This window comes from Microcaecilia unicolor, chromosome 12 (genome assembly GCF_901765095.1).
Source record: "Microcaecilia unicolor chromosome 12, aMicUni1.1, whole genome shotgun sequence".
NCBI classification, from domain to species: Eukaryota; Metazoa; Chordata; class Amphibia; order Gymnophiona; family Siphonopidae; genus Microcaecilia; species Microcaecilia unicolor.
The window spans coordinates 25,933,480-25,959,391 of record NC_044042.1 but is presented as its reverse complement, the minus strand read 5'-3'; the positions used below and the strand labels follow the sequence as shown (position 1 = coordinate 25,959,391).

Here is a 25,912-nt window from a genome sequence, read left to right as displayed (position 1 = left end):
TCTCCCCTGCCCTCCATGTCCAGCAATTTCTCCTCTCTCCCTGGGCCCTGCCCTCCCATCCATGCTCCTCCGTCCCCTGCCCCCTCCATTGATCCCTATCCAGCAATTCCCCTCTCTCCCTGAGCCCTGCCCTCCCATCCATGCTCCTCTCTGTCCTCTGCCCCCTCCATTCATCCCTATCCAGCAATTCCCCTCTCTCCATGAGCCCTGCCCTCCCCTCCCATCCATGCTCCTCTCTGGCCCCTGCCCCCTCCATTCATCATCCCTATCCAGCAATTCCCCTCTCTCCCTGAGCCCTGCCCTCCCATCCATGCTCCTCTCTGTCCTCTGCCCCCTCCATTGATCCCTATCCAGCAATTCCCCTCTCTCCCTGAGCCCTGCCCTCCCATCCATGTTCCTCTCTGTCCTCTGCCCCCTCCATTCATCCCTATCCAGCAATTCCCCTCTCTCCATGAGCCCTGCCCTCCCCTCCCATCCATGCTCCTCTCTGGCCCCTGCCCCCTCCATTCATCATCCTTATCCAGCAATTCCCCTCTCTCCCTGAGCCCTGCCCTCCCATCCATGCTCCTCTCTGGCCCCTGCCCCCTCCATTCATCATCCCTATCCAGCAATTCCCCTCTCTCCCTGAGCCCTGCCCTCCCATCTATGCTCCTCTCTGGCCCCTGCCCCCTCCATTCATCCCTATCCAGCAATTCCCCTCTCTCCATGAGCCCTGCCCTCCCCTCCCATCCCATCCATGCTCCTCTCTGGCCCCTGCCCCCTCCATTCATCATCCCTATCCAGCAATTCCCCTCTCTCCCTGAGCCCTGCCCTCCCATCCATGCTCCTCTCTGGCCCCTGCCCCCTCCATTCATCCCTATCCAGCAATTCCCCTCTCTCCATAAGCCCTGCCCTCCCCTCCCATCCATGCTCCTCTCTGGCCCCTGCCCCCTCCATTCATCATCCCTATCCAGCAATTCCCCTCTCTCCATGAGCCCTGCCATCCATGCCCAGGTCCTCTCTCCCGCTCCCAAGTTCAACTGCCTGCCTGTCCGCCCTGGCGCCCTTTTCTTCTCCCCCCAACCAAGGATTTTTCTTTTAAATTTACCCTCCGTCGCCGGCATCCCACAGCAGCGTGCTTCACTGAAAGCGCTCCTCCCCTTCCGAGTCCCCCTGACATCTCTAGCAGAACGCAGAAGCTCTTCCTGATTCGTTCATTCTCAGTGTCCCGCCCTCGAGGGCGGGACACTGAGAATGAATGAATCAGGAAGAGCTGCGTTTTGCTAGAGACGTCGGGGGGACTCGGGAGGTGAGGTGCACTTTCAGTGACGCACGCAGGACGCTGCTGTGGGATTCCGGCAATGGAGGGTAAATTTAAAAGAAAAATCCTTGGTTGGGGGGAGAAGAAAAGGGCACCAGGGCGGACAGTGGCGGTAAGCTTGGCACGACAGCGCCCTCCAGCCATGCATGCTTACCGTCCGTGTCGGAGTCGGTCCGGCCCTGGGAAGAGGCTGACTGAGGCACGCCGCGCGGGGCCCCCCCTAAGCGCGGGGCCCTATGCGGCCGCCTCGGTCTAAGACCGGCCCTGTGCGCAGCCTTCTACATGGAATGTTGCTAGTGAAATAGCAACATTCCATGTAGATCTCCAATAGTAGCAACATTCCATGTAGAATCTCCAATAGTATCTATTTTATTTTTGTTACATTTGTACCCTGCGCTTTCCCACTCATGGCAGGCTCAATGCGGCTTACATGGGGCAATGGAGGGTTAAGTAACTTGCCCAGAGTCACAAGGAGCTGCCTGTGCCTGAAGTGGGAATTGAACTCAGTTCCTCAGTTCCCCAGGACCAAAGTGTTGACATTGAAAGTACTTATACTATGTCATACGCATGTCAAATGCCACTTGACGCGCGTAGCTGCCGTGCACCAGAAAATAAAAAATATTTTTCAGACGCACATAGCGGTCGAGTGCCAAAATTTAAATTACTGCAAGGGCCATTCGGTAACCGGGTGATAATGCCAATTTGGTGCACGTTGGATGTGCGTGGAGGCCTACGCGGCTTATTGGAATATTTTCACTGCTGTAATGGCCTATTGCTCATGCTTGATTTATTCTTACTGTACACCGCCTTGAGTGAATTCCTTCAAAGAGGCGGTAAATAAATCCTAATAAATAAATAATAACTAAACGTGCAAAGCAGGGGCGTAGCCACGGGTGGGCCTGGGTGGGCCGGGGCCCACCCAGCAATGGTGCATGCTGCAGGCCTTCTTTCCCTCGGGCCCTCCCTCCCCTTCGGGCAGCACCGCAGTCTACCTGTACAGGAAAGCTGCACGGCACTGGGTCGTCCTGCCGCTACGCTGCTGCCCTCCGCTCCAGTCATCATCTTTCTGGCACAGAGTTCTTCTGCTGCTTATCTGCAGCGGATCCGCGCGCTGCCAGGGCTGTATGCTGCAGCGACTGCTTCCTCTGCGCTGGCCCCGCCTTCTTGAAGAGGCGGAAGGCAGGGCCAGCGCAGAGGAAGCAGTCGCAGCAGCATACAGCCCTGGCAGCGCGGATCCGCTGCAGATAAGCAGCAGAAGATCTCTGTGCCAGAAAGATGATGACAACGGAGCAGAGGGCAGCAGCGTAGCGGCAGGATGACCCGGTGCCGTGCAGCTTTCCTGTACAGGTAGACTGCGGCGCTGCCCAAAGGGGAGGGAGGGCCCGAGGGAAAGAAGGCCTAAAGCCAGCATGTCAGTGAGTGGTGGCTGGGGAAAGGGAGGGAAAAAAAACCTGCAGCATGCTGGCGGGTGGTAGGTTTGGTGTGTGTGTGCTGGTGGGGGGGGGGGGGGTCAGGGAGAGACAGGAGCACTGTTGGGATGAGGGAGTGAGACAGGTAGGGGGAGGGACGGAGAGATGCTGCAAGGGAAAAGAGAGGGAGAATGGTTGGATATGGGTGGGATGGGGAGAGGGAGGGAAAGGGCATGAGAGAAAAAAATGTGTTGGACATGAAAGTGGAAGGGAGGGAGAGATGAGAGGGGAAATGTTGAACATGGCATTGAGGTGAGGGAAAGGAAGGATAGAGAGATGGTGGGGGGAAGAGAGATGTTAAAGAGAAGATAGATAATGGATGGTAGGGAAGAGAAAGGGAAAATGCTGGACAATGGGGGAGGGGAGAGAAACGGAACAGGAAGATGCTGGTGGTGGGAGGTAAAAGGTATAGGGAAATAGGCTATGAGGGTGAGGAGGGTAGAAAGAGGGAACAGATGCTTGGCTGGGAGGGGGGAGAGAGAAAATTTTGTGCCCACCCACATTGTGCTCAGGCCCACCCAAAATTGGCTGTCTGGTGCAAAGGTCACACGTTGCTGCTGCTGTCGGGTGCAAAAGTCCTGGTCATGGCAATGTGTGAAAACTATCTTGTTAAATATCACTATGGGATGCAAATGAGGCGTGAACTGATTTGCATTTTGTACTTTAATTTTGCAAAAGTAGATACTAATGCTCAAAGTTTAATGTGAGTTAGTACATGACCATGAGAATTTGTTCCATGTATCATTGGAGTCTACAAACTTGGAACATATAACTTCTCATTCTAGAACTTTCCCAAGAAAAATGTGTTTCTTATGCATCCTGTACACCTTTGAGCATTTTAAATGGCTTTATCCTATCTTTCTCTCCCCCTCTCTTCCCTCTTCTCTAACATACATAGAAATGAGGTCCTTAACACTCGCTTCATAAGGTTTATGGCACAGACCTGTACTATTTCAGTATCCCAACTCTAGACTGCCTCCATTCCAATATCCTCCGGGAGTTGCATCCTTCAGACCAAAAAGGGAAAGTGAGATAAAAGCTCAGTGTTAAAAACAACAGCAGAGCCTTAAAAGCTATAAAAACGAAGACAAATAACACAAACTGAGTGAAAAAAAACCACAGGGGCACAGTCTAACAGGATCTGGAGAGGGAAAGATTGCACAGATCAGACAATATGAACTGTGGCAAGACTATAAAAGACATCTCAGGAAACCAGAAGCAAGCAAAACCACAGACTGTGACAGAAATACAAATAATAACAGAAATACACCAGAAGACCCAGGAAGAAAGATAAGGAAAGACAGGGAAATCCAATCCAAGGTTACATGATCAAAACCAGACAAAAATCTACAAAAGACAAAGCTACACTAATGAGACTTACAGGAAGACCTCAAAGGGAACATCTTGAACTATATTAAAAAAATGTAGGTAAGAAGTGAAATTAATTATGGGCCGACCTGAATTGGATTACCAAATCTACTTTTGGGGTATTGGGCTGGCAGGGACCTGAGATGCTGTAGAGACAGTGTTTTCAAGCTGTGAGGGAGTCTCAGTCATACCACACCTATGGGTGGATTTTATTTTTTCTAGCTCAAGGTGAGTTATATTTAGGCACAGTAACTATCTCTCTGTCCCCGGAGGGCTTACAATCCAACAGCTAGAGTTACTAACCTGTATTACTGTGTTAGCATGTGCTACCTCCATTTACATGCATTGTTAGGCATTTTCAGCCAAGTGATAGTGTCCGTTGGGGAGGCTCCATCTGTCTGTCTGTACGCATAAGCACACACACAAGCATACAAAAAGACACAGACACAAGTACAGACACCCCCCCCCCAACGTACATACACACAAAGACATAGACATAAACAAACACAAAGACACAGACACCCCTCCACACACACACACAAAGACATAGACATAAAGAAACACACACAAAGACACAGACACCCCTCCACACACACACACACACACACGTACACACACACAAAGATACAGACACAAACAAACAAACAAACAGACACATATATACAAAGACAGAGATTAACACACACACACACAAAGATACAGACACAAACAAACAAACAAACAAACAAACAAACAGACACATATATACAAAGACAGAGATTAACACACACACAAGCACACGTACACACACACAAAGACACAGACACAAACATACACCAAAACAGACACAAACACATGCATACACATACACACTCACTCACAAATGCCTCATACAGTCCTGTCACACTATGGAGACACACTTTACCAAGTTTTTTTCCCCACCCAGTTCCCAGTGTTGTGCCAATTGCTCATGAAAAGTAATTAAATTACAGCTACTTTTACTTCTCAGCTTAAAGTAATTAGCTAAGGTAATTAAATCACCCATCTAGGAAAGTAAGATGCATAACTTGGTAACATAGTAGATGATGGCAGATAAAGACCTGTATAGTCCATCCAGTCTGCCCAATAAGATAAACTCATTACGTAAGGTATGATATGATCCTTCATGTGTGTACCTGATCTTGATTTGTCCTTGCAGTTACTGGTTTAAAGTAACTAATTACTTTTCCTTTGCTTTAGAACACGACACGGATGCAGTAGAAATATTAAGACAAAAATTGCAGTTGGGTCTATTATGTTATGTTATGTCAGGTTTTCTACTCCAAAGATGTACAACACAGCAGCAAAGCGAATGATGGTTGGCAGAGATCTTTATTCAATGAAAATGACTCGACACAGATCGTGTTTGGGCACTAAGGCTTGCGTCAGGGGTCTGCAGTCTTAACACGGTACTATAACATCCATATATAAGCAATAAATAAATAACTAGAGTGGAATCTTTAAAAAGACTACCAGGAGGACGTCTAATACAATGAAATTCTGATATCAGAACACCTCTATCAACAAATGTTTGCTCCAGTCCAAATGCTGCTTTTTGCCACTTTTTAAATGCTTTTCTCTTTCAAAAATGAGCCCCATAATAACCTCTGGAACTTTGTAAGTCTAAGTGCTTTGAAAATGAGCCCCTAAGGGGATGACTCGATATATGGCGCCTAAAAAATCCACGCAGAAAATAGTACCGACTAAGCATATTCTATAAACTGCACCTAGATTTAAGCACGGTATATAGAATATGCTTAGTTGATATTACAGCGCATAAAACGTCATGCCTCCATTTACACCAATGAAAACATGCGTAAATCCCAGTGCATAGATTTACTTGCATTGAGCCATATTCAGTGGCGTACTAAGGGGGGGGGGGGACGGTGGGGACGGTCTGCCCCGGGTGCACGCCGCTGGGGGGGTGCCGCGCGTCTGTCAGCAACACTCGTTCTCTGCTCCCTCTGGCCCCGGAACGGGTTATTTCCTGTAACGGGGCAGAGGGAGCAAGGAACGAGTGTTGCTGACAGACACACGCCGCCACCCCCCCCCCCCCAGCAGGTAAAGATGCACCGGGGGGGGGGGGGTGTCGTTTCGCTGGAGGGAGCTGCCCCTTTCTCGTCCCCTGTCCCGCCCCTTCCACGCCCTCACCTCCCCCCGTCATCTCTCCTCCCCCTCCCCTCCCTCTGCTATCCCAATCCCTGGTGGTCTAGAGGTACCTCTTCGGGGCAGGAAAGAGCCCCCTCTTTCCTGCCCGGAGCTGCTAGCTGCTCTGCATCCTCCTGTCCTGTGGTGAGTCCGGCTCTCGGCATTTCAAAATGGCCGCCGAGAGTTGAAGCAGCCTCCCGAGACTTCAACTCTCGGCGGCCATTTTGAAATTCCGAGAGCCGGACTCACCACTGGACAGGAGGATGCAGGGCAGCTAGAAGCTCCGGGCAGGAAAGAGGGGGCTCTTTCCTGCCCCGAAGAGGTACCTCTAGACCACCAGGGATTGGGATAGCAGAGTAAGGGGAGGGGGGATAGTCGTGCTTCGCCTGTTGTCTGCCGCCTGCCTTTCGCCTGTACCTGAATTACTCTGTTGCCTGCCGCCTGCCTACTGACTGCAGCTTGTACCTGGATTACTCTCTTGACCTACTGCCTGCCTGGCCGATACATTCATCACCCTGCTTCCAGCTCCATCCTGTAAGTCCTGCAGGCCGCCCGGACCTAGGGGCTCAACCTCTGGGGAACGGCAGTCAGCGCAGGTGAAACCTGGGGTTGTCCAGCCGCCAATCATAACCTGGTCCGAGTACCTGGCTCAGCATCACTCTACTTGGTACAAGAACTCACAAGTCTGACATTTGATTGATTTATTGGGCATCAAAGTTTGAGAAAGTCACACCATTGATTATGAGGTTGCATTGGTTACCAATGGAGGCACGTACCATCTTTAAATTGTGTTCATTAGTTTATCATTTCTTGCATCGTCATACCCCTAGCTACATGAAAGGTCTTATTGTTTTGTCTATGAAAAAATTTAATTCTCACTCCAGAGAATTTTTAACTTTCCACTATCTAAATTCGAGGAAAATTGTTTATAAAACAGTTCATTCGGCCATGTTTCCTTACCAATCGGCCAAATGGTAGAACATATTACTTTCAGTGATTACATATTAAACCAATTATGCACAGTTTTGCAGGATGTTAAAAACCTTTCTATTTGAAAAGTTGGTGATAACTAACACCACTTTTTACAAAGCTGTGCGGTAATGCTGACACAGCCCATTCACTTTGAATGAGCAGTATCGGCATTGCCGCACAGCAGCCGCTAACGCAGCTTTGTAAACAGGGAGGTTAATGAGATCTGTGCGAAAAACATTTCATTTTTTTCCTGGGTACACTCATTCATCTTGCCCTTTTTTTTTTTTTTTGCAATTGTGAGTTACACTGAACTCATGAGGCTAGTGTGGGATATCAGCGCCCATGCTTTTCTGCGGGTCTTTCCTGTGAGTGTGCACTAACGCTATGTTTACTGCTGGGGTAAAATGGCCAAATTTTCTATATTTTTATTAATGGCCACACACTAATTTTCCAAACCTCAAACTTAATATGTATTTACACAACTACAGATATAAATATATACCAATATGACAATACCTGGTCTGTAGTTTCTTCCAATTCAATCTTTAAATATTTGATTTGTAAAGGACCATCAAAGGTGGACACAGGCAAAACACGTGTCGGCACATCAACCCCTGAATCATATGTGAAGATAAGGGTATACAGATCCCTGATTAAAATTGAAAAGATAAGTAAAAAAAGATTTTGTTAAAAAAAAGTTATAAAAAGTTATAAAAGGCTATAAAATAAGATTTAAAAAGGTTTAACAAATCCATTATGGACCAATGTCACCTACTTCCTGCACATTTGAGAGACTTGTCTCTTAAGGAAGTCCACCTCTGATGGTCCTTTACATACATAGTAACATATAGAGGCTCATTTTCAAAGCACTTAGCCTCCCAAAGTTCCATAGAAACCTATGGAACTTAGCCTCCCAAAGTGCTTTGAAAATATGCATAATAGTAACATAGTAGATGACGGCAGAAAAAGACCTGCACGGTCCATCTAGTCTGCCCAACAATTTAAACTCATATGTGCTACTTTATGTGTATACCTGACCTTGATTTGTTTCTGCCATTTTCAGGGCACAGACCGTAGAAGTCTGCCCAGCACTAGCCCCGCCTCCCAACCACCGGCCCCGCCTCCCCCCACCAGCTCTGCCACCCAATCTCGGCTAAGCTTCTGAGATTGAATTGGATGAAACTACAGCCGAGGTATAGTCGTATTGGCACACACTAGCGCGTGAGCTGCTACTGCCACCCATTATGTAGATGGTAAGGGCTCTTTTGCTAAGCACGCACTAATTGGCTAGCACATGGCAATGCAGCTGTGCTAACTGATTAGAGCAGAGCACATCCACTCTCTGTCCCCAGATACGCCCCCTGCACCAAATTAGAAAAAAAAAATTAGCGCGTGGGTAGCCAAAATCATGTGGGACGCCTCAGTGCACCTTGTGATACACCATTTTTTGTGGTGGTAAGCACTCATTAGTGCTTACCACAGCTTTGTCAAAGGGCCTCACTATGTACTAACTCTGCCAAATTTTGATGTGAACACAGAGGCACGAACCAGGAGCAAATGGTCGCAGGAACTCCCCCACACACTGGCATGCTAATTTCACTTTTAGCACAAGCTACTTTTGAGCACTACACCACATTAACAGCTAAGTTCAGCACCCCTTAGTAAAGGGGCTCCTTAGTTTAATTTTTGTGTATATATTTCTAAAGCTTGTGGTCGCTTATTCTGTACTCTCCAAGGATCTATCTGTGTACTAAGAATGTAACTAACCTCATGTGTTCTTTTAGCATGAAGATTCTATATAGTAATCTGGCTTGTTTAGTTTTCTCACTAACTACTAACCATTTTTATAGCACTACTGGACGTAAGCAGCACTGTACACGTTATATACAGGTACTCTGTGTCCCTAGGGGGCTCACAATCTATGTTTTTTGTACCTGGGGCAATGGAGGGTTAAGTGACTTGCCCAAGGTCATAAGGAGGTGGGAACTGAACCCAGGTTGCCAGGATCAAAGCCCGCTGCACTAACCGTTAGGCTACTCCCCCAAGTGTATTGATGTTCTAGAGCCCACTGCAATGTTTATGGTGCTGTCTTTTCTGGGTAAGCTCCTTGTTGGGTTCACTTTGGAAGTTGGTGTTATGACGGTATAGTAGATTTGTAGGATTTTGTATTACTTCACAATATGCCTGGTACTGTTACTGAGGACACCAGAATCAGTAAGCATTTTTTTTTTTGCATGTTGCATTCTATGAAAAAAATATTGCAGTTCTGTTCTGCACCCATTTTTCGAGGAAGGATTTCTGTGGATACAGAATACACGTTCAAAAAGAAAAAGCGAGAAATTCAGTGCAGTTTATACCACCAGAACAAAAGTAGTTATAAAAGCAAGGAAAAGTAATTAGTTACTTTAATTAATTAGTTACTTTAAACCGGTAACTGCAAGGACAAATCAAGATCAGGTATACATATGAAGGACCACATCATACCTTATGTAATGAGTTTATCTTATTGGGCAGACTGGATTGACTATACAGGTCTTTATCTGCCATCATCTACTATGTTACTATGTTATGTATCTTACTTTCCTAGATGGGTGATTTAATTACCGTAGCTAATTACTTTAAGCTGGCTCCTCCCATGACCAAATGGCTTGGATTTGGCTGGTTTTGAGATGGCTGGCCTCAGTTTCCATTATCGGCGAAAACCGAGGCCGGCCATCTCTAAGTCCGGCGATCTCAACATTTAGGTCGACCATCTCTAAGGTTGACCTAAATGTTGAGATTTGGCCGGCCCCGACCGCATTATCAAAACGAAAGATGAACGCCCATCTTGTTCGATAATACGGTTGGCTCCGCCCCTTCCCAGGGCCAGCCCCGAAGATGGGCGCCCCCATTCGATTATGCCCCTCCACATGTGTAGGGTATATGTGTACTTGGTTCCAACCCTTCTACACCCCATTTTCCCAACATATGAAACTATTCTTGCACTTCTGTCAAAAATGGTTACACAAAACTAAGCTGAATGCCCAAGGAACTTTTGAAAATTGACCTCTATGTAGCCTGGAAAATGTGTTGCTTGCTTTATTCTTGGGACAATCACTTGACCAGTGTTTTGAGTGAGGGACCCTCTGCTTCCTGAATGGAGTTCTGAGAAGCCCCCCCCCCCCAATTTTGGATGCTTTGGCGGAGGGAAGGTGCATCAGTTCATCCCTTGCTTCAGACAGCGGATTACCTTGAGTCCCCCCCAGGTGCAGCACGGCGCACCCACCCTTGGCGCACGCGAGCACCCCCCGGAGCGCATACTTACCAAAGGGGACGGCGGGAGGGCCGCTCTGCCCCGAGTGCACGTCGCTGGGAGCTGCGTCGGCTCCGCTGGTTCCCTGCTCTCTCTGCCCTGGAACAGGAAGTAACCTATTCCGGGGCAGAGAAAGCAGTGAACCAGCGGAGCCGACACCCCCCCCCCCCAGCGGCGTGCACCCGGGGCAGACCTCACCACCGCCCCCCCCTTCCTACGCCACTGGGGAGAAGGTGTGCTGGAACAAAGGAATGCTGGACTCTTGACAGTATGCTGTATGGGCACTTCAACTTGCATGCACACACATCTGCACCTGTGCTAGAAGGCTAATCTGTGTGTAAATAATAGCACAGCAAAACTGTATGCACAGAATAGCACAGGTGCAAATGTATGCACAAGCAACTCCAGGTGCCATATAACTTCCTTGTGCACCACTGCTGACACAGTCTGTGCATGCATCTCGTGTGCTGTCTCATAATTAATGCACATTTTTAACACATAGGCTGTTTGGACTGGATTTGCTTACTGCAGCAGGGAGCAATTAGCTTCTTGTAAGCAGGACGTAAGAAACCCTGCACTGAGCATTGGTTTTGAACCCAATCCTCGGGGAGTCACGGACCAAGAAAGGGATCTAGGTGTCGTCGTTGATGATACGTTGAAACCTTCTGCTCAGTGTGCTGCTGCGGCTAAGAAAGCAAATAGAATGTTAGGTATTATTAGGAAAGGAATGAAAAACAAAAATGAGGATGTTATAATGCCTTTGTATTGCTCCATGGTGCGACCGCACCTCGAATATTGTGTTCAATTCTGGTCGCCGTATCTCAAAAAAGACATAGTGGAATTAGAAAAGGTGCAGAGAAGGCCGATGAAAATGATAAAGGGGATGGGACAACTTCCCTATGAGGAAAGGCTAAATTGGCTAGGGCTCTTCAGCTTGGAGAACAGGTGGCTGAGGGGAGATATGATAGAGGTCTATAAAATAATGAGTGGAGTTGAACGGGTAGATGTGAAGCGTCTGTTCACGCTTTCCAAAAATACTAGGACTAGGGGGCATGCGATGAAGCTACAATGTAGTAAATTTAAAACAAATCAAAGAAAATCTTTCTTCACTCAACGTGTAATTAAACTCTGGAATTCGTTGCCAGAGAATGTGGTAAAAGTGGTTAGATTAGCGGAGTTTTAAAAAGTTTTGGACGGCTTCCTAAAGGAAAAGTCCATAGACCATAATTAAATGGACTTGGGGAAAATCCACTATTTCTGGGATAAGCAGTATAAAATGTTTTGTATTTTTGGGGATCTTGCCTGGTATTTGTGACCTGGATTGGCCACTGTTGGAAACAGGATGCTGGGCTTGATGGACCTTTGGTCTTTCCCAGTATGGCAATACTTATGTACATTCAAATTTCTCTCATGCATATTCATTGTGGATATCCTGAAAACCTGACTGGCCAGGTTGCCCCTGAGGACTGGATTGAACACCACTGCTTTTGGGCACAGTGCTCGGGCAAGGCTTCTTGCATCGACCCCAAGCTGGTGATCTCTGGCTATGTTTTTAAATCCAAACCCCCCACTTACTCTCATCCCTCTATTAAGCAGTCTCTGGAAAGCTAATTTTTATGTTTTCCTCCATATGGGTAATTCTTCCTGAAGGTAACACCTAGAGGTATGGGGTGGGTGGGGGTGGAAGGGTGTCATTCATGTCATTGGTGTGTTTTATTTCTTGGGGTTTTGTTTATTTTTGCTGCTTTTTCAAATATATGCTATTTTCCAAAGGGGCACACTAAAACATAGCCGACAGTCCTGACAAACAAAAGAAAAACATTACCAAATTTAAAATAAAGCCGCATCCTTTGGGCCAAACCTTAACTTACCTTCTGCAGCTGAAGTCCAAACGGGCAATTGCAATCGGCTGACTTGAGGGCAACAACGTTTTGAAATACAGCACTGGAAAGCAAAAGCGGCTGAGGGGTTTGGTTTCTTTTCATTTTTCGCTTTGTTGCTATTTATTTCGCAGGGTTTTTTTTTATTTTCATCTTATTTCAGTTATGTAGCCTATTATGAAAAAAAACCAAAAAACCCGAACGACACGAAATAAATGCAGACACATTGGCACTGCCTTTGTCCTTGTTTCCAAGTCTTCCGCGGGCAAACGCAACGCCTCCAGTTCAGAATGTGAACAGATCCCTTCCTTATACTATTAATTATCCTCCAATTATTATTTTTTTATTGGAAGCAGTCGTTCCCCCTAATCAGATTCGGTGGTCTTTAATATATGCACCAAGACATCCCTGTGTTTCAAAGGAACCATCATGCACCTCTGTCCCAAAAACCTTCACTCACACCATGAGACATCCGAAGCACCCCAATATTTCTAGGATCAAGCCAGAACCCATAATCTCATAACCCCGCCCCTTTTTTTTCCTATGGCCCCTAGGTAGTGGACTAGGGTAGGTCACTGGGCCATGGTCCAGCCAAGTTACTCTTGGTTTTGTTTTTCCCAACTCAGCGTCGACAACCACAGGGCTAGGGCCAAGGCTAGGTAGGTGTAGGAGTTGATTTGTTTGGTCCCCTCCAATCAAAAAGGTGCTGCGAAGACCCCTGGCTGTCTCTCCTAAAAGTCACAATCACCCAGCTGTTTTCCTTGCCTCCCTGAGAACCGTTCCTGTGACACCTGCTGACCATGCATTTTTCTGTTTTGTCTGTGAAACAAGGTGCTTCTCTTGTTTGGGGTGGGGGCTCAAGGTGGCTGCCCTTGGAGTTCTGCCACTTTTTAGTGGCCTGCACCGTACACGACTGACACCGCAGCCAGGAGCACGCTGTGCACGCGTGCATATGCAATATTGTGCGTACAAGGCACTGTAGTGAACACGTGTACAAAACACATCCAGTACAACGTGCAACCTAGTGCTGCACACGTAGAAATGCAGTACCGTGCATACCATGTACTGCATCCAGAAACACGCTGTGCTCACATCTGCCCTGCACCTACCCTACAAGAAAGAGCACGTGACGTGTCCTCCTAGCTCAGTGTGCACTTCTCAGTAATTAGTCGGTGCACGAAGTAGGACGGAGCGAGCGTCTCTGACGTGTTGTGATCAGTTTGTTAGCTCACTGTTGCTGGCACTGGGCAGGAAACAGCTTTCTCTTTAAATTAGTGGAGGCAGGAGCTGAGAGAGCGGGACCATGTGATTTTTTTTTCTTCCCCTTGATTGATTGAAATCCAGTTCAAAGCAGGAGGAAAAAAGGTGGAAGAGGAGGGCAGAATAAGAACGGCAAACACCCCCGGTGCCTTTTCAGCATGAACCTCTGGTTCCACGGCAGGGAAGCAGCTGCCAGTCCCAGCCCGGGAGAGCCACATCTGGAGCCCAGTGCAAGGAACCCCCCCAGTTGAAGTGAGCCCCTAAGAGCTGATCGTGGGGAGAGCTGCAGTCGGAGATCTTCTGCCCTCCCTTTGAGTATGCATCCTGGCCCCTCAGCGACAGCGCTGCCCAGAAATTCCGCGCTGTAAAAGTGAGCCAACGCTCCATGGGAGGGAGAAGCACTGACTGAAACTTCCAGGTGTGCCCCGCTTTCTCGGCTGAGGAATTGCATCCCTAGCGCAGGATCGGACTGACCTCAGCATGCTGTTACTTCCCCTTGGCTTGCAGGTGCTTAGCTGGATCACTACGCCTTGAGGTCCCGGTTCGACCAGACCCAGGAGAGAATGTTCCCCTCTCAGGCTATCTACATCGGCATCGAGCTGCTGATCGCCCTGGTCTCGGTCTTTGGCAACGTGCTGGTGATCTGGGCCGTGGCCGTGAACCAGGCTCTCAGGGACACGACATTCTGCTTCATTGTCTCTCTGGCTGTGGCTGACATTGCGGTGGGAGCCCTGGTCATTCCTCTGGCCATTATCATCAGCGTTGGGCTACAGACGGAGTTTTACAGTTGCCTTATAGTCGCCTGCAGTATGCTCATATTAACCCAGAGCTCCATCCTGGCCCTCCTGGCCATTGCAGTCGACCGGTATCTCAGGGTGAAAATCCCGACCAGGTAAGAGGGAAGAATTCGCACTTAAATCCCTTTTTTTTAAAACATTGTCTAGAGATATTCAGAAAGCGCTTTTGCGCCTTCAGACAAAGAACTTTCAGCCCGTTATCTTGAATGATGAAATGGTGCCTGCCCCCCCCCCCCCCCCCCCGTCCCGTTTCCCTGTGTTTCCTTTATGTATGAAAGTGGTTGTTTCAGGTGAAGTATGGGGTGCACTGAGGAATGAATTACTGTGCTGGATCGGAACAATCTCCTGTGAGTGACCGGAGCTCAGGATCTGGATCATTGCAGGGGCAGAGGGAGAGGGGGGGAGGGGGGGGGAGACAGGGTGCCCTCCGGGCAGCAGACTCAAAATACTCGCTTTACGCCTTGCGGCATCAGCCTCTGTCAGTTCTCCAAACTGTGCCTTCAATATTAAATGTTCTCTGCAGGCAGGCTGGGAGGTTCTCTCTGCTGCATGTGTCTGGGTTGTGTCCAATACCTGCCTCGCTGTAACGCTGCTGTCTGCGGAGCTAGCGTCCTGAATTTCCGTCTGTTTACAAGATGACCCCTGAACAATGGCAGAGTGCTGTTCAGACAAGAGAGTGGGGGGGGGGGGGGGGGGGGTCTGGCCACAGCTAGTTTCTATCCATGAGACACTTTAAGTAAGATAACAGTATGCTGAGCTCTCCAGAGCCCCCTCCAGCACACCAGAGGGTGGGTAGTCCTGGCTAGCTTTATGACAAGAGAGGGGGGGGGGGGGGTCTGGCCAGAGCTAGCTTCTATCCATGAGACACTTTAAGTAAGATAACAGTATGCCGAGCTCTCCAGAGCCCCCTCCAGCACATCAGAGGGTGGGTAGTCCTGGCTAGCTTTATGACAAGAGGGGGGGGGGGGGGGGTCTGGCCAGAGCTAGTTTCTATCCATGAGACACTTTAAGTAAGATAACAGTATGCTGAGCTCTCCAGAGCCCCCTCCAGCACACCAGAGGGTGGGTAGTCCTGGCTAGCTTTATGATGAGAGGGGGGGGGGGGGTCTGGCCAGAGCTAGCGTCTATCCATGAGACCCTTTAAGTAAAATAACAGTATGCCCAGCTCTTCAGAGCCCCCTCCAGCACATCAGAGGGTGGGTAGTCCTGGCTAGTTTTATGACAAGAGGGGGGGGGGGTCTGGCCAGAGCTAGCGTCTATCCATGAGACCCTTTAAGTAAAATAACAGTATGCTGAGTTCTCCAGAGCCCCCTCCAGCACACCAGAGGGTGGGTAGTCCTGGCTAGCTTTATGATGAGAGGGGGGGGGGGGGGGTCTGGCCAGAGCTAGCGTCTATCCATGAGACCCTTTAAGTAAAATAACAGTATGCTGAGCTCTCCAGAGCCCCCTCCAGCACACCAGAGAGTGGGTAGTCCTGGCTAGCTTTATGACAAGAGGGGGGGGGGGGGGTCTGGCCAGAGCTAGCGTCTATCCATGAGACCCTTTAAGTAAAATAACAGTATGCCGAGCTCTCCAGAGCCCCCTCCAGCACACCAGAGGGTGGGTAGTCCTGGCTAGCTTTATTCCCTTCTCTTGAGGAGTGTAGGGCAAACATCAGTATCAGAGCTCATAACAGATCAGGGGTAGCATTTTGGCTTGCAAAGAGCATTGGATAGACATAAACACAAGACTGTTTTGGTTTTGCTTTGTTTTCAATGACAGTGAAGGAAAACCGTGCAATCGGGTTCAGTAGCAACGAGAAGCTATGGGTGGTTGTGGGGATCTTTCAGGGACTCTCCAGAGCACCTTGCTGAAATATTCTAGAAAATCAGTGATGAGAACAGAGCCCCTTTTGCTGCTCAGAAGTGTTTTCACAACAGAAAACAGCCAGAAGGGGAGGAGAGAATTAAATGAGACAGGGGCAGACACACTGGTTGGCAGCCCTGAAAGACTTAACGCAATGTCTCTGAATAAAGCCAACTTTCTGGTCCTCAGTCCTCCTCCGTTAATTAAAGAAGTGTGCTTGAGGTCTCCCTGTCAAGGTCATTTCTGTGCTGAAGGCACTGTAGCGTCTGCCGGTGGCCCTGATCCCAGGTATGGCACAAATATTTCAATGTAGAATGACCTCTTGTCATTGTGTTCACCCTCCTGGGCCCTTTTTTCCCCCCTCTTTTTCCTTTGGGGCCAAAGATGCGGACACCTTCTCTGTAGCTTCCATAAAGTGGAAAGGATTGATAATTTCATCTAAGAATGTCAGAGGCTGTCGCAGTTGTGTCTCTCTGCAGTCCTGCATCTTTCTGCACATCGTAGGAGGCAACTTTTCAAAATGATTTTAGATACTAGTCACAATGAATGTACCACCTGGACACAGTGAAGAGGTTTGGTCAATACTGATGATGCTCAAGAGCCCACTGCACTTTAAGAGCTGGCACTTGCGGGCTGATCTCCAGGTCCAGTGTCCCAGCCTTGTTTAAACTTTGAATGAAAAAGACCTCACTGGAGCTCAACCCTTGAATGAGTCTTAGTTCTGATGACATGCTTTTGCTCTGGGTTTCTCAGTTTTACAAAATGTGCTGTTTGGTGACACCCCTCTCTCTCTCGCTCTCTCTTCCCCCCCCCCCCCGAGCAAGACTCCCTGCCTCCATACCTCACAGGGGATGGAGTGGAGCAGTGGTTAGGGTGGTGGACTCTGGTCCTGGGGAACTGAGTTCGATTCCCACTTCAGGCACAGGCAGCTCCTTGTGACTCTGGGCAAATCATTTAACCCTCCATTGCCCCAGGTACAAATAAGTACCTGTATATGTAAGCCACATTGAGCCTGCCATGAGTGGGAAAGCGCAGGGTACAAATGTAATAAAAATAAAATAAATGTCACAGCATTGATGATCATTTGGGGAATGGGGGGGGGGGGGTTACCCAAGGGTTCAGGGAGATCCAAGGGGCCTCTGGGCAGGAACAATATCTCCTTATATGGAAATCTGACCCCTTGCGGTAGCTGCACGAGACTGCTTATAGAGAAAACATTTGGACAGTGGCACTCCTGCCCAAAGACCCCCATGGATTCCTCAGACAATCCTACTGGTATAACCCCCGGACCACCAATGCTGTGACAGCCCCTGAGGACAGGGGTAGGGGATTCTTGCTCAAGGGAGGGGGGTGCCCAAGGCCAGAGGGGGGGTATTGCTCAGGAAAGATAGGGCTTGATTGGGGAGAGGGGGACCCAGTCCTGTTGGCCCGGATGATTTTGTCATGCCTTTTAAAGCGGGATTCGGCAACCTGCATTACCAGGATCCCACAGGAGATCAAGGTGAAGTAAAGGCAAAATTTTACTGCAACTTGATGAATTCTCCCCCCCCCTCCCCCCCCCCCCCACCAAGGTATCACTGCATAAGGATCTGTACGAGTTAGTGGTAAAATAACCAGTCTTAATGGTACTCCACATTGCTAACTTCCACCCCTAAATGCTCGTGGAGTCCTAACATATTTTTGATTGCTCAACAGTTCTGATCCAAGAGAGTAATGTTTACTGTGGCATGTAGAGGTCAGGGGGGGGAGTTATGCCTTGGAGGGGGGGAAACTTGGAAGCAATTGGACATTCCATTCCCTCTACCGTGGTCTGTGATGCCTGAGGCCTCCCTTCACATGTTGTTTCCCCACTCAGCCAAGCTCACAAGGCACCGGACTGACATGAAGATTCCTGGCTAACCCTGAGACCTTTTAACGAATCAAGGTACAGTAAGGATGAGCCAGAGATTGAGTTTTTGAAACCAAGCAGATTGCAAAAAGTCACAACTGCAAACTTTATAGTGTGCAACAGAAAGAAACATCAGCAGATGATGTGTAAAAAAATAAAGCAGAAGAACCTTAGAAAATGGTTGCTCCACCCTAATCCCCCCCCCCCCCCCCCCCCATGATGTCCTCAGAGAGCAATTATTTAACAAGAAAATCATATAACTATTTTTGTACAGACAGTGGTGTTGGCATGAGTGTACACCCCAGTGATACTACTACTACTATTTATCATTTCTATTCACTGAACATGTAAAAAACAGTCCTTGCTCAACAGCGCTTACAAGCTAATTGAGGCAGGCAAACAGGATAAATAAGAGACAAGGACAAAGAGTAGCCAAAGTCTGGAATCTCAAAGAGTACTACTACTACTTATCATTTCTATAGCGCTACTAGACGTACGCAGCGCTGTACACTTGAACATGAAGAGACAGTCCCTGCTCTACAGAGCTACAATCTAATCAAGACAAACAGGGATAAGGACAAAGAGTAGCAAGATTCCGGAATCCCAAAGAGTAACAAGATTCCGGAATCCCAAAGACTACTACTACTACTTATTATTTCTATAGCGCTACTAGACGTACACAGCACTGTACACTGAATATGAAAGAGACAGGCCCTGCTGGACAGAGCTTACAATCTAATCAAGACAGATAAACAGAACAAATAAGAGATAAGGACAAAGAGTAGCAAGATTCTGGGATCCCAAAGATGACGACTACTGTGACTTATCATTTCTCTAGTGCTGCTAGGCATACACGGTACTGAACATGTAAGAGACAGTCCCTGCTCGACAGAGCTTACAATCCTAATTAAGACAGACAATGGGACAAATAAGGGATAAGGGAATTACTTATGGTGGGAATTATAAAATAGACATGGGTTCTCAACAAATGAATACGAGTTAGTAGTTAAAGCAGCCGCAAAATGGTGATGCAGCCAGAACTGAGGCTTTACATGGGTGGGGATCAAGGCAGTGTGGATGCTGATACCACTTCCTGTATCTGTGCACAAGCACATTAGGCCATATTTAAAAGGATGTTTTTTCCTCCCCCCCCCCCCCCCCCCCCCACCATAGGAGAGATCTTCTTTAATTAATAATACACAGTGAAATAGTAAATGATGGCAGATGGTCTATCCAGTTTGCCCAGAAAGGTGTCCAGGCATCCACCACTCTCCCTGTGAAAAAAAATCTTTTTGTCGATGTTGCTTTTCCTCTCTTGCCGCATTATTTCATGTCCTGTTCTTATAGTCTCTCTGTTTTTGGAAAAGGTTTGTTCATTTATTTCGGACTTGTCCAATTTCAGTCCTCGAGGGCTGCAGATGGGCCAGGTTTTCAGAATACAGCTAATAAATATGCATGAGAAAGATATGCATGCCCACTATATCCATTGTATGCAACTCTCTCTCATGCATTTTATTGGGGACATCCTGAAAACCTGGTTTGCCTGCAGCCCTCGAGGATTGAACTTGGAAAAGCCTGATGTATATCTTTCATATTCTGGTGTTAACAGAAGCATACTGTAGATGAAGGCGATGCTAATGGTGCAGCCCCCTTCCCCCACACTTCTGGGTTCTTATGTACCATCACCGCAGTGGAAAAACAGAACCTCACAAACTATAAGAACATAAGCCCCACCTTCCATAAATTCCTCTCTCCCCTATTAACCAAATATTACAATTTTATTTTCATCAATCTCCTTCTAACCCATGTAATTTTGCAAATGCCACCATTACGTTGATTACTAAACCTGGATGAGATCCTACTTTCACACAAAGTTACAGGCTGAAATATTGATTATAACATTTTTTTAATACAACTTTAGTTACTAGTAACGAGGCTTTTCAAAATACTGGATTGTATTGACCATCCCAATCAAGTTGGGTTCATGAAAAATGGATATATAAGAGATAATCTCAGACTATTTTATAATTTTAACTATCCAGCTCATTTTCGAAAGTGATCGCCGGCTATCTTCCAACACAAATTGGGAGATGACCGGCGATCTCGCAAAAGCGGCCAAATCGGTATAATTGAAAGCCACTATTTTGACACTATTGCCGCTTTCCCGTTGCAGAGCCGGCGAAAGTTCAAGGGGGCATGTTGGCAGTGACGCGAAGGTTACGAAATGGCCGGCTTTAGCCCATAATGACGATGAAGAGCATTTGGCCGCTTTTACTTGGTCCCTTTTTTTTTCAGGTCCAAGCTTCAAAAAGGTGGCCAAACTGACCACATGACCACCGGAAGGAATCGGGGATGACCTCCTCGTACTCCCCCAGTGGTCACCAACCCCCTCCCAGCATAAAAAACAGGTTACAAATACTTTTTTGCCAGCCTCAAATGCCGTACCCACCTCCATGACAGCAGAATGTGTTCTGTCCTCCGACAGCCTTTGCCTGCTTGTGATGTGGCTCTGGGGTGAGTGTGGCACCTTTTCTGTTATTTGCACTGCAGAGTTACATCAGCAATGCATTGTGGTGGGTATAGGTATTGGTAGTTGGTAGGCTCTGCTTTTCCCCCTGCTTACTGGGTCAGAGTGTGCCCCGTTTTGTTTCCTGTTGTAGTCCATGTGGTAGTGGCCATTTTTGTAAGACAGTTTTAGATCCCTTTCCTGTGTTACCCATGTCAGAGAACGTAGTTCTTACCTTGAATGTTGCTGAAAGACGGCATTGTACACCATTGTGCCAGCTCTGACCTACTGCTAATCTTAGTACCAGGGGACTCTTTGCCAGTGGGGCACAACCTCTGATCTGCAGTTAACTGTGAGTAAATGTGGTTATTTCAAGAAAGGACTTTTTCAGAGAGATTAGTCTTCAGGTGTGAACTGGTGTGCCAAAGTTATACAGCAGCAATAAGTCCTAGAGGCTTTATGCAGGTCCCTGGAGCAGTTTTAGTGAGTGCAGTACATTTGTGGGTAGTGTTTTTTTTGGGGGGGTGGGGGGCTCAGCTCCCAAAGTAAGGGAGCTATGCACGTGGGAGCTTTTCTGAAGTCCACCGCAGTGACCCCTAGGGAGCCCGGTTGGTGTCCTGGCATGTCAGGGGGGCCAGTGCACAAAAAATGCTGGCTCCTCCCTCGGCCAAATGCCTTGAATTTGCCCGGGGTTTGAGATGGCCGACATAACTTTCCATTATCGCTAAAAAAACGAAGCCAGCCATCTCAAACCCCGGCCAAATTCAAGGCATTTGGCTGGCTGGAACCGTATTATCAAAACAAAAGATGGCCGGCCATCTTTTTTGAAAATACGGGTCTGGCCAGCTGTTTGCGGCGTCGCCAAAATACATCGCCGGCCATGTATTTCGCCGGCGCCGTTTGATTATTCCCCTCTATATTGCCTCTAAAAATAATAATAAAAAAAGAATCTTGTGTAGCCCTATCACTAGATGCTGAAAAAGCCTTTGACAGAATAGAATGGCCTTATCTTTTGACGATCATAAACTGGTTCAGTCTAGGAGGTGATTATTCAAATTGGCTTAAAATTCTGTATCGTTCATCAACCTCAAGGATCAAGATTGAAAATAACATTATACAGTTTACAGGAAGCATGAGATAAGGTTGTCCTCTCTCCCCATTACTCTTTAATCTGGCTTTGAAACCGCTACTATTGACAATTAGGCAGAATCCCAATATTATGGGAATAGGCACTACTAATATTATGATCTCCTTCTGTTCCTATCCCAGCCAGAATTATCCGTCAAATGCTTGATAATTACAGTAAATAATTTCTACAGTTTCTCAGGATACAAAATAAACTGGGAAAAATCTGAAATCATGCCAATGAATCAATACATTGCACAGTGTAATATTGGAGCAACACAACTTTAAATGGTCCCCAATTCAATTAAAGTAACTAGGAATATGGCTTAATAGAGCAAACTATCCCCCCCCCCCCCCCCCCCGGTGTTTACTAAGTCGCACTAGCGGCTGCCATGCGCTAATGCCAACACAGCCCATTCACTTTGAATGGGCTGTGTTGGCATTACCGTGCGGCTTAGTAAAGAGGGAGGTATATATACCTTAATACTAAAAAAGAAATTTTGACCACCTATTAATGAAGCTACCACAAAATGGTCACCCCTTAATTTGTCTTGGTGGCAGGGGCGTAGCCAGACTTCGGTGGGAGGGGGGGGGGTCCAGAGCCCGAGGTGAGGGGGCACATTTTAGACCACCAACTTTGCCCTGCAAAAGGCTTCCTTCTGTTTCTGACGTGCAGGATGTCGGAAACAGAAGGAAGCCTTTTGCGAGAAGAAGAGGACCTTGGCTGGCGGGGGTTGGGGTCCCCCACCAGCAAAGGCAGGCGATGGTGATGGCAGGTTGACGGCGGGAGGGGGGGTCGAGAGGGTCATCGGCAGGGGGGTCCAGGGCCAAATCTACGGGGGCCCAGGCCCCCCTGGCCCCATGTAGCTATGCCACTGCTTGGTGGGGTAGGCTAGATACAATCAAAATGGCACTAACCCCACAGATTAATTATATATTGATGATGCTACCTGGACATGGCTCTAAAGAATTTTACAAACAAATTGATTTCAAAATTGTCTGAATTCCTTTGGAAAAACAAACCTCCAAGGATAGCCATGGAAACACTTAAAAGCTACTAACGATAAGGTTGGTATTAACTTTCCTGATTTTTATTCTTATCACGCTACGTCTCTACTTTGATATGGTATCTAAATGGTTAACATCAGATGTGTCGCAAGAACAAGAATTTCTATGGTTGCAACTTGAATGGGAAATGTTGTTTCCACTTTTAACATTTACTCCCAACTTGTATAATACCTCCCAAGGTCATAGATTGTAAATTATTATTAAACACTCATAAAGCCTTAATATTATTAGACAAATGTCTAAAAATTGACTGTTGGAACTCCCTAAGGGGCCCTTTTACTAAGTCATAGTGGCAGGAGGCGTGACTATGGGCGGAGAGTAGGCATGCCCTGCGCTAATTGGGTAATGCAGGTACCAGGAGCATAGCCAGACACCACCACCAACAACAACAACAACTTTGACCCCCCCTCCCGCTGCCAACCCTCCCCCGCTGCCGCCGATGCCTACCTTTGCTGGCGGGGGACCCCAATCCCCGCCAGCCGAGGTCCTCTTCTTCTGGCACAAGGCTTTGTTCTGTTTCTGAGTCTGACGTCCTGCAAGTTTGTCTCACTCATTTACAAAATTCTTAGTTTCTCTTTTCATGCCACATTTTGGACTTAAAAAAAGTCTGGGAACAAGATCTGGAAATTACTGATCAAATTGTAAACTGGGAATCCTGTTGCTATAAGGTTAACAGATCAACACAATTGGTTAGCCTATCCCAATCTCTATATTGTCTAGCCCAAAGGGCAATATGGACTCTGGTTTGAAAATGGAGGGTGAACATTGCCACTACCAAACTTTGCTGGCATTGTAAACAAAATGATGGCACTTTAGCCCATATGATTATCGACTACTCAGGTATCAATACTTTCTGGCAAAAGGTATGGAGGGGTGGCCTAGTGGTTAGGGTGGTGGACTTTGGTCCTGGGGAACTGAGGAACTGAGTTCGATTCCCGGCCCAGGCAGCTCCTTGTGACTCTGGGCAAGTCACTTAACCCTCCATTGCCCCATGTAAGCCGCATTGAGCCTGCCATGAGTGGGAAAGCGCAGGGTACAAATGTAACAAAAATAAAATAGATACTATTGGAGATTCTACATGGAATGTTGCTACTATTGGACATTCTACATGGAATGTTGCTATTCCACTAGCAACACTCCATGTAGAAGGCTGCGCAGGCTTCTGCTTCTGTGAGTCTGACATCCTGCACGTACGTGCAGGACGTCAGACTCACAGAAGCAGAAGCCTGCGCGGCCACATTGGTGATCTGCAAGGGCTGACTTTTGCTAGTGGAATAGCAACATTCCATGTAGAATCTCAAATAGTAGCAACAGTGGAGGAGTGGCCTAGTGGTTAGGGTGGTGGACTTTGGGCCTGAGGAACTGAGTTCGACTCCCACTTCAGGCACAGGCAGCTCCTTGTGACTCCCTGCCGCATTGAGCCTGCCATGAGTGGGAAAAAGTGCGGGGTACAAATGTAACAAAAATAAATAAAATAAAATAACTATCCAAAAATCAACAATTCAGTTTTGCAATACATCATCATCCTATGTTCAGTACATCCTTTTTTTACAATTAGATGATACGCAACAATCTTTATTTGACATATTGCACTTGTAATTCAAATGATTCTTGGTGGTTGGAAGACTGCCACAATTCCGAATGATATCTTTTGGTGGAATACAACTGGTCGTATCTATGAATACAAACTTAAGGCTGCAAAAAAAACCAAAAAAAAAACCCAACAGATAACCGTAAGATTTGGAAACCTCTTGAAACTTACCTTTCACTGATTTACTATACTATCTCTTCAAAGGGTATTATGATTGTTTTTCTGTTAATTATATATAAACTGACTATGACTGTAGTATTTCTTCCCTTCTGACAGTGATGTAATTCTGTTTTATTTATATTTTGTGTTCTATACAGTTCTCAGTTGTATTTTGTTATAAAAATTCAATAAAATGTTTGAACTCAAAAGAACATAAGCCCCACTGGTTCTTCAGTATCAGGGTTTCTCGACCCAGTCCCAAAACAGTTAGGTTTCCAAGATGCCCACAATGAATACGCATGAGACGTTTGCATCCAATGGAGGCAGTACATGCATATTCATTGCGGATAGCTTGAAAACTAACTGGCTTGGGATTCCCCGAGCCCTGGGTTGAGAATCCCTGACTATGGAAAGAAAGGGTTGTTCTTACCACGATAACCCTGCTCTTCCCAGCTTGGAAAAAGAGGCCGGGAGAGAGGCCTTCTTCTACTCTATCAAGACATCTTCCGTTACTTATCTAATATAATAATTTGCACCTTCAACGTTCTGAAGCTGACTCCGTTGCAGTGAAGCCGTGTAGTGTTCGTAATCGCCCCGCCCTCGAGGGAACTCTGTATAGTTGCAACGTCGGAAGGAGAAGGGACCAACCACAGGCCTCGCACTCGCTCTCAGTGCCCCGCCCTCGGAGGGAAGGGAAGGCTGCATATCATATTCACCCACCGGAAGTTTGTTCCCTCCCTCCGAGTTCCAGGGTCGTCGTCCGTCCCCCCCCCCCCCTCCCTCCCAGTTCCAGGGTCGTCGTCCCTCCCTTCCTTCCAGTTCCAGACCCCCTCCCTCCGAATTTTAAAAGTCATCCTGACTTACCTCGTCGGGGTTACGGCAGCCGGCAGCAGCAGTAAAAAGCGTGCAGGCTCGGCACTTACTTTAGTTTTCCCTTCTCTGTCTCTCAGCTCTGGTCCCGGCCTTGCGGAAACAGGAAATGAGGACGGGACCAGAGCTGAGAGACAGAGAAGGGAAAACTGAAGTAAGTGCCGAGCCTGCACGCTTTTTACTGCTGCTGCCGGCTGCCGTAACCCCGACGAGGTAAGTCAGGATGACTTTTAAAATTCGGAGGGAGGGGGGCTGGAACTGGAAGGGAGGGAGGGACGACAACCCTGGAACTCAGAGGGAGGGACAACGACCCTGGAACTGGGAAGAAGGGAGGGGGGGACCCTGGAATTGAGAGG

At 47.5% G+C, this 25,912-nt stretch overlaps 1 protein-coding gene across 1 annotated transcript in view; it reads left to right on the top strand.

Annotated features, from left to right (window-relative positions):
* Positions 1 to 13,630: 13,630 nt before the first annotated feature.
* ADORA1 (adenosine A1 receptor) overlaps positions 13,631 to 25,912 on the top strand; it is a 73,203-nt gene continuing 60,921 nt past the window's right edge. The window contains exon 1 of the mRNA XM_030220991.1: positions 13,631 to 14,599. Coding sequence (XP_030076851.1) covers positions 14,271 to 14,599 — 329 coding nt within the window. The 5' untranslated portion in view covers positions 13,631 to 14,270. The remainder of the gene's footprint in view (positions 14,600 to 25,912) is intronic.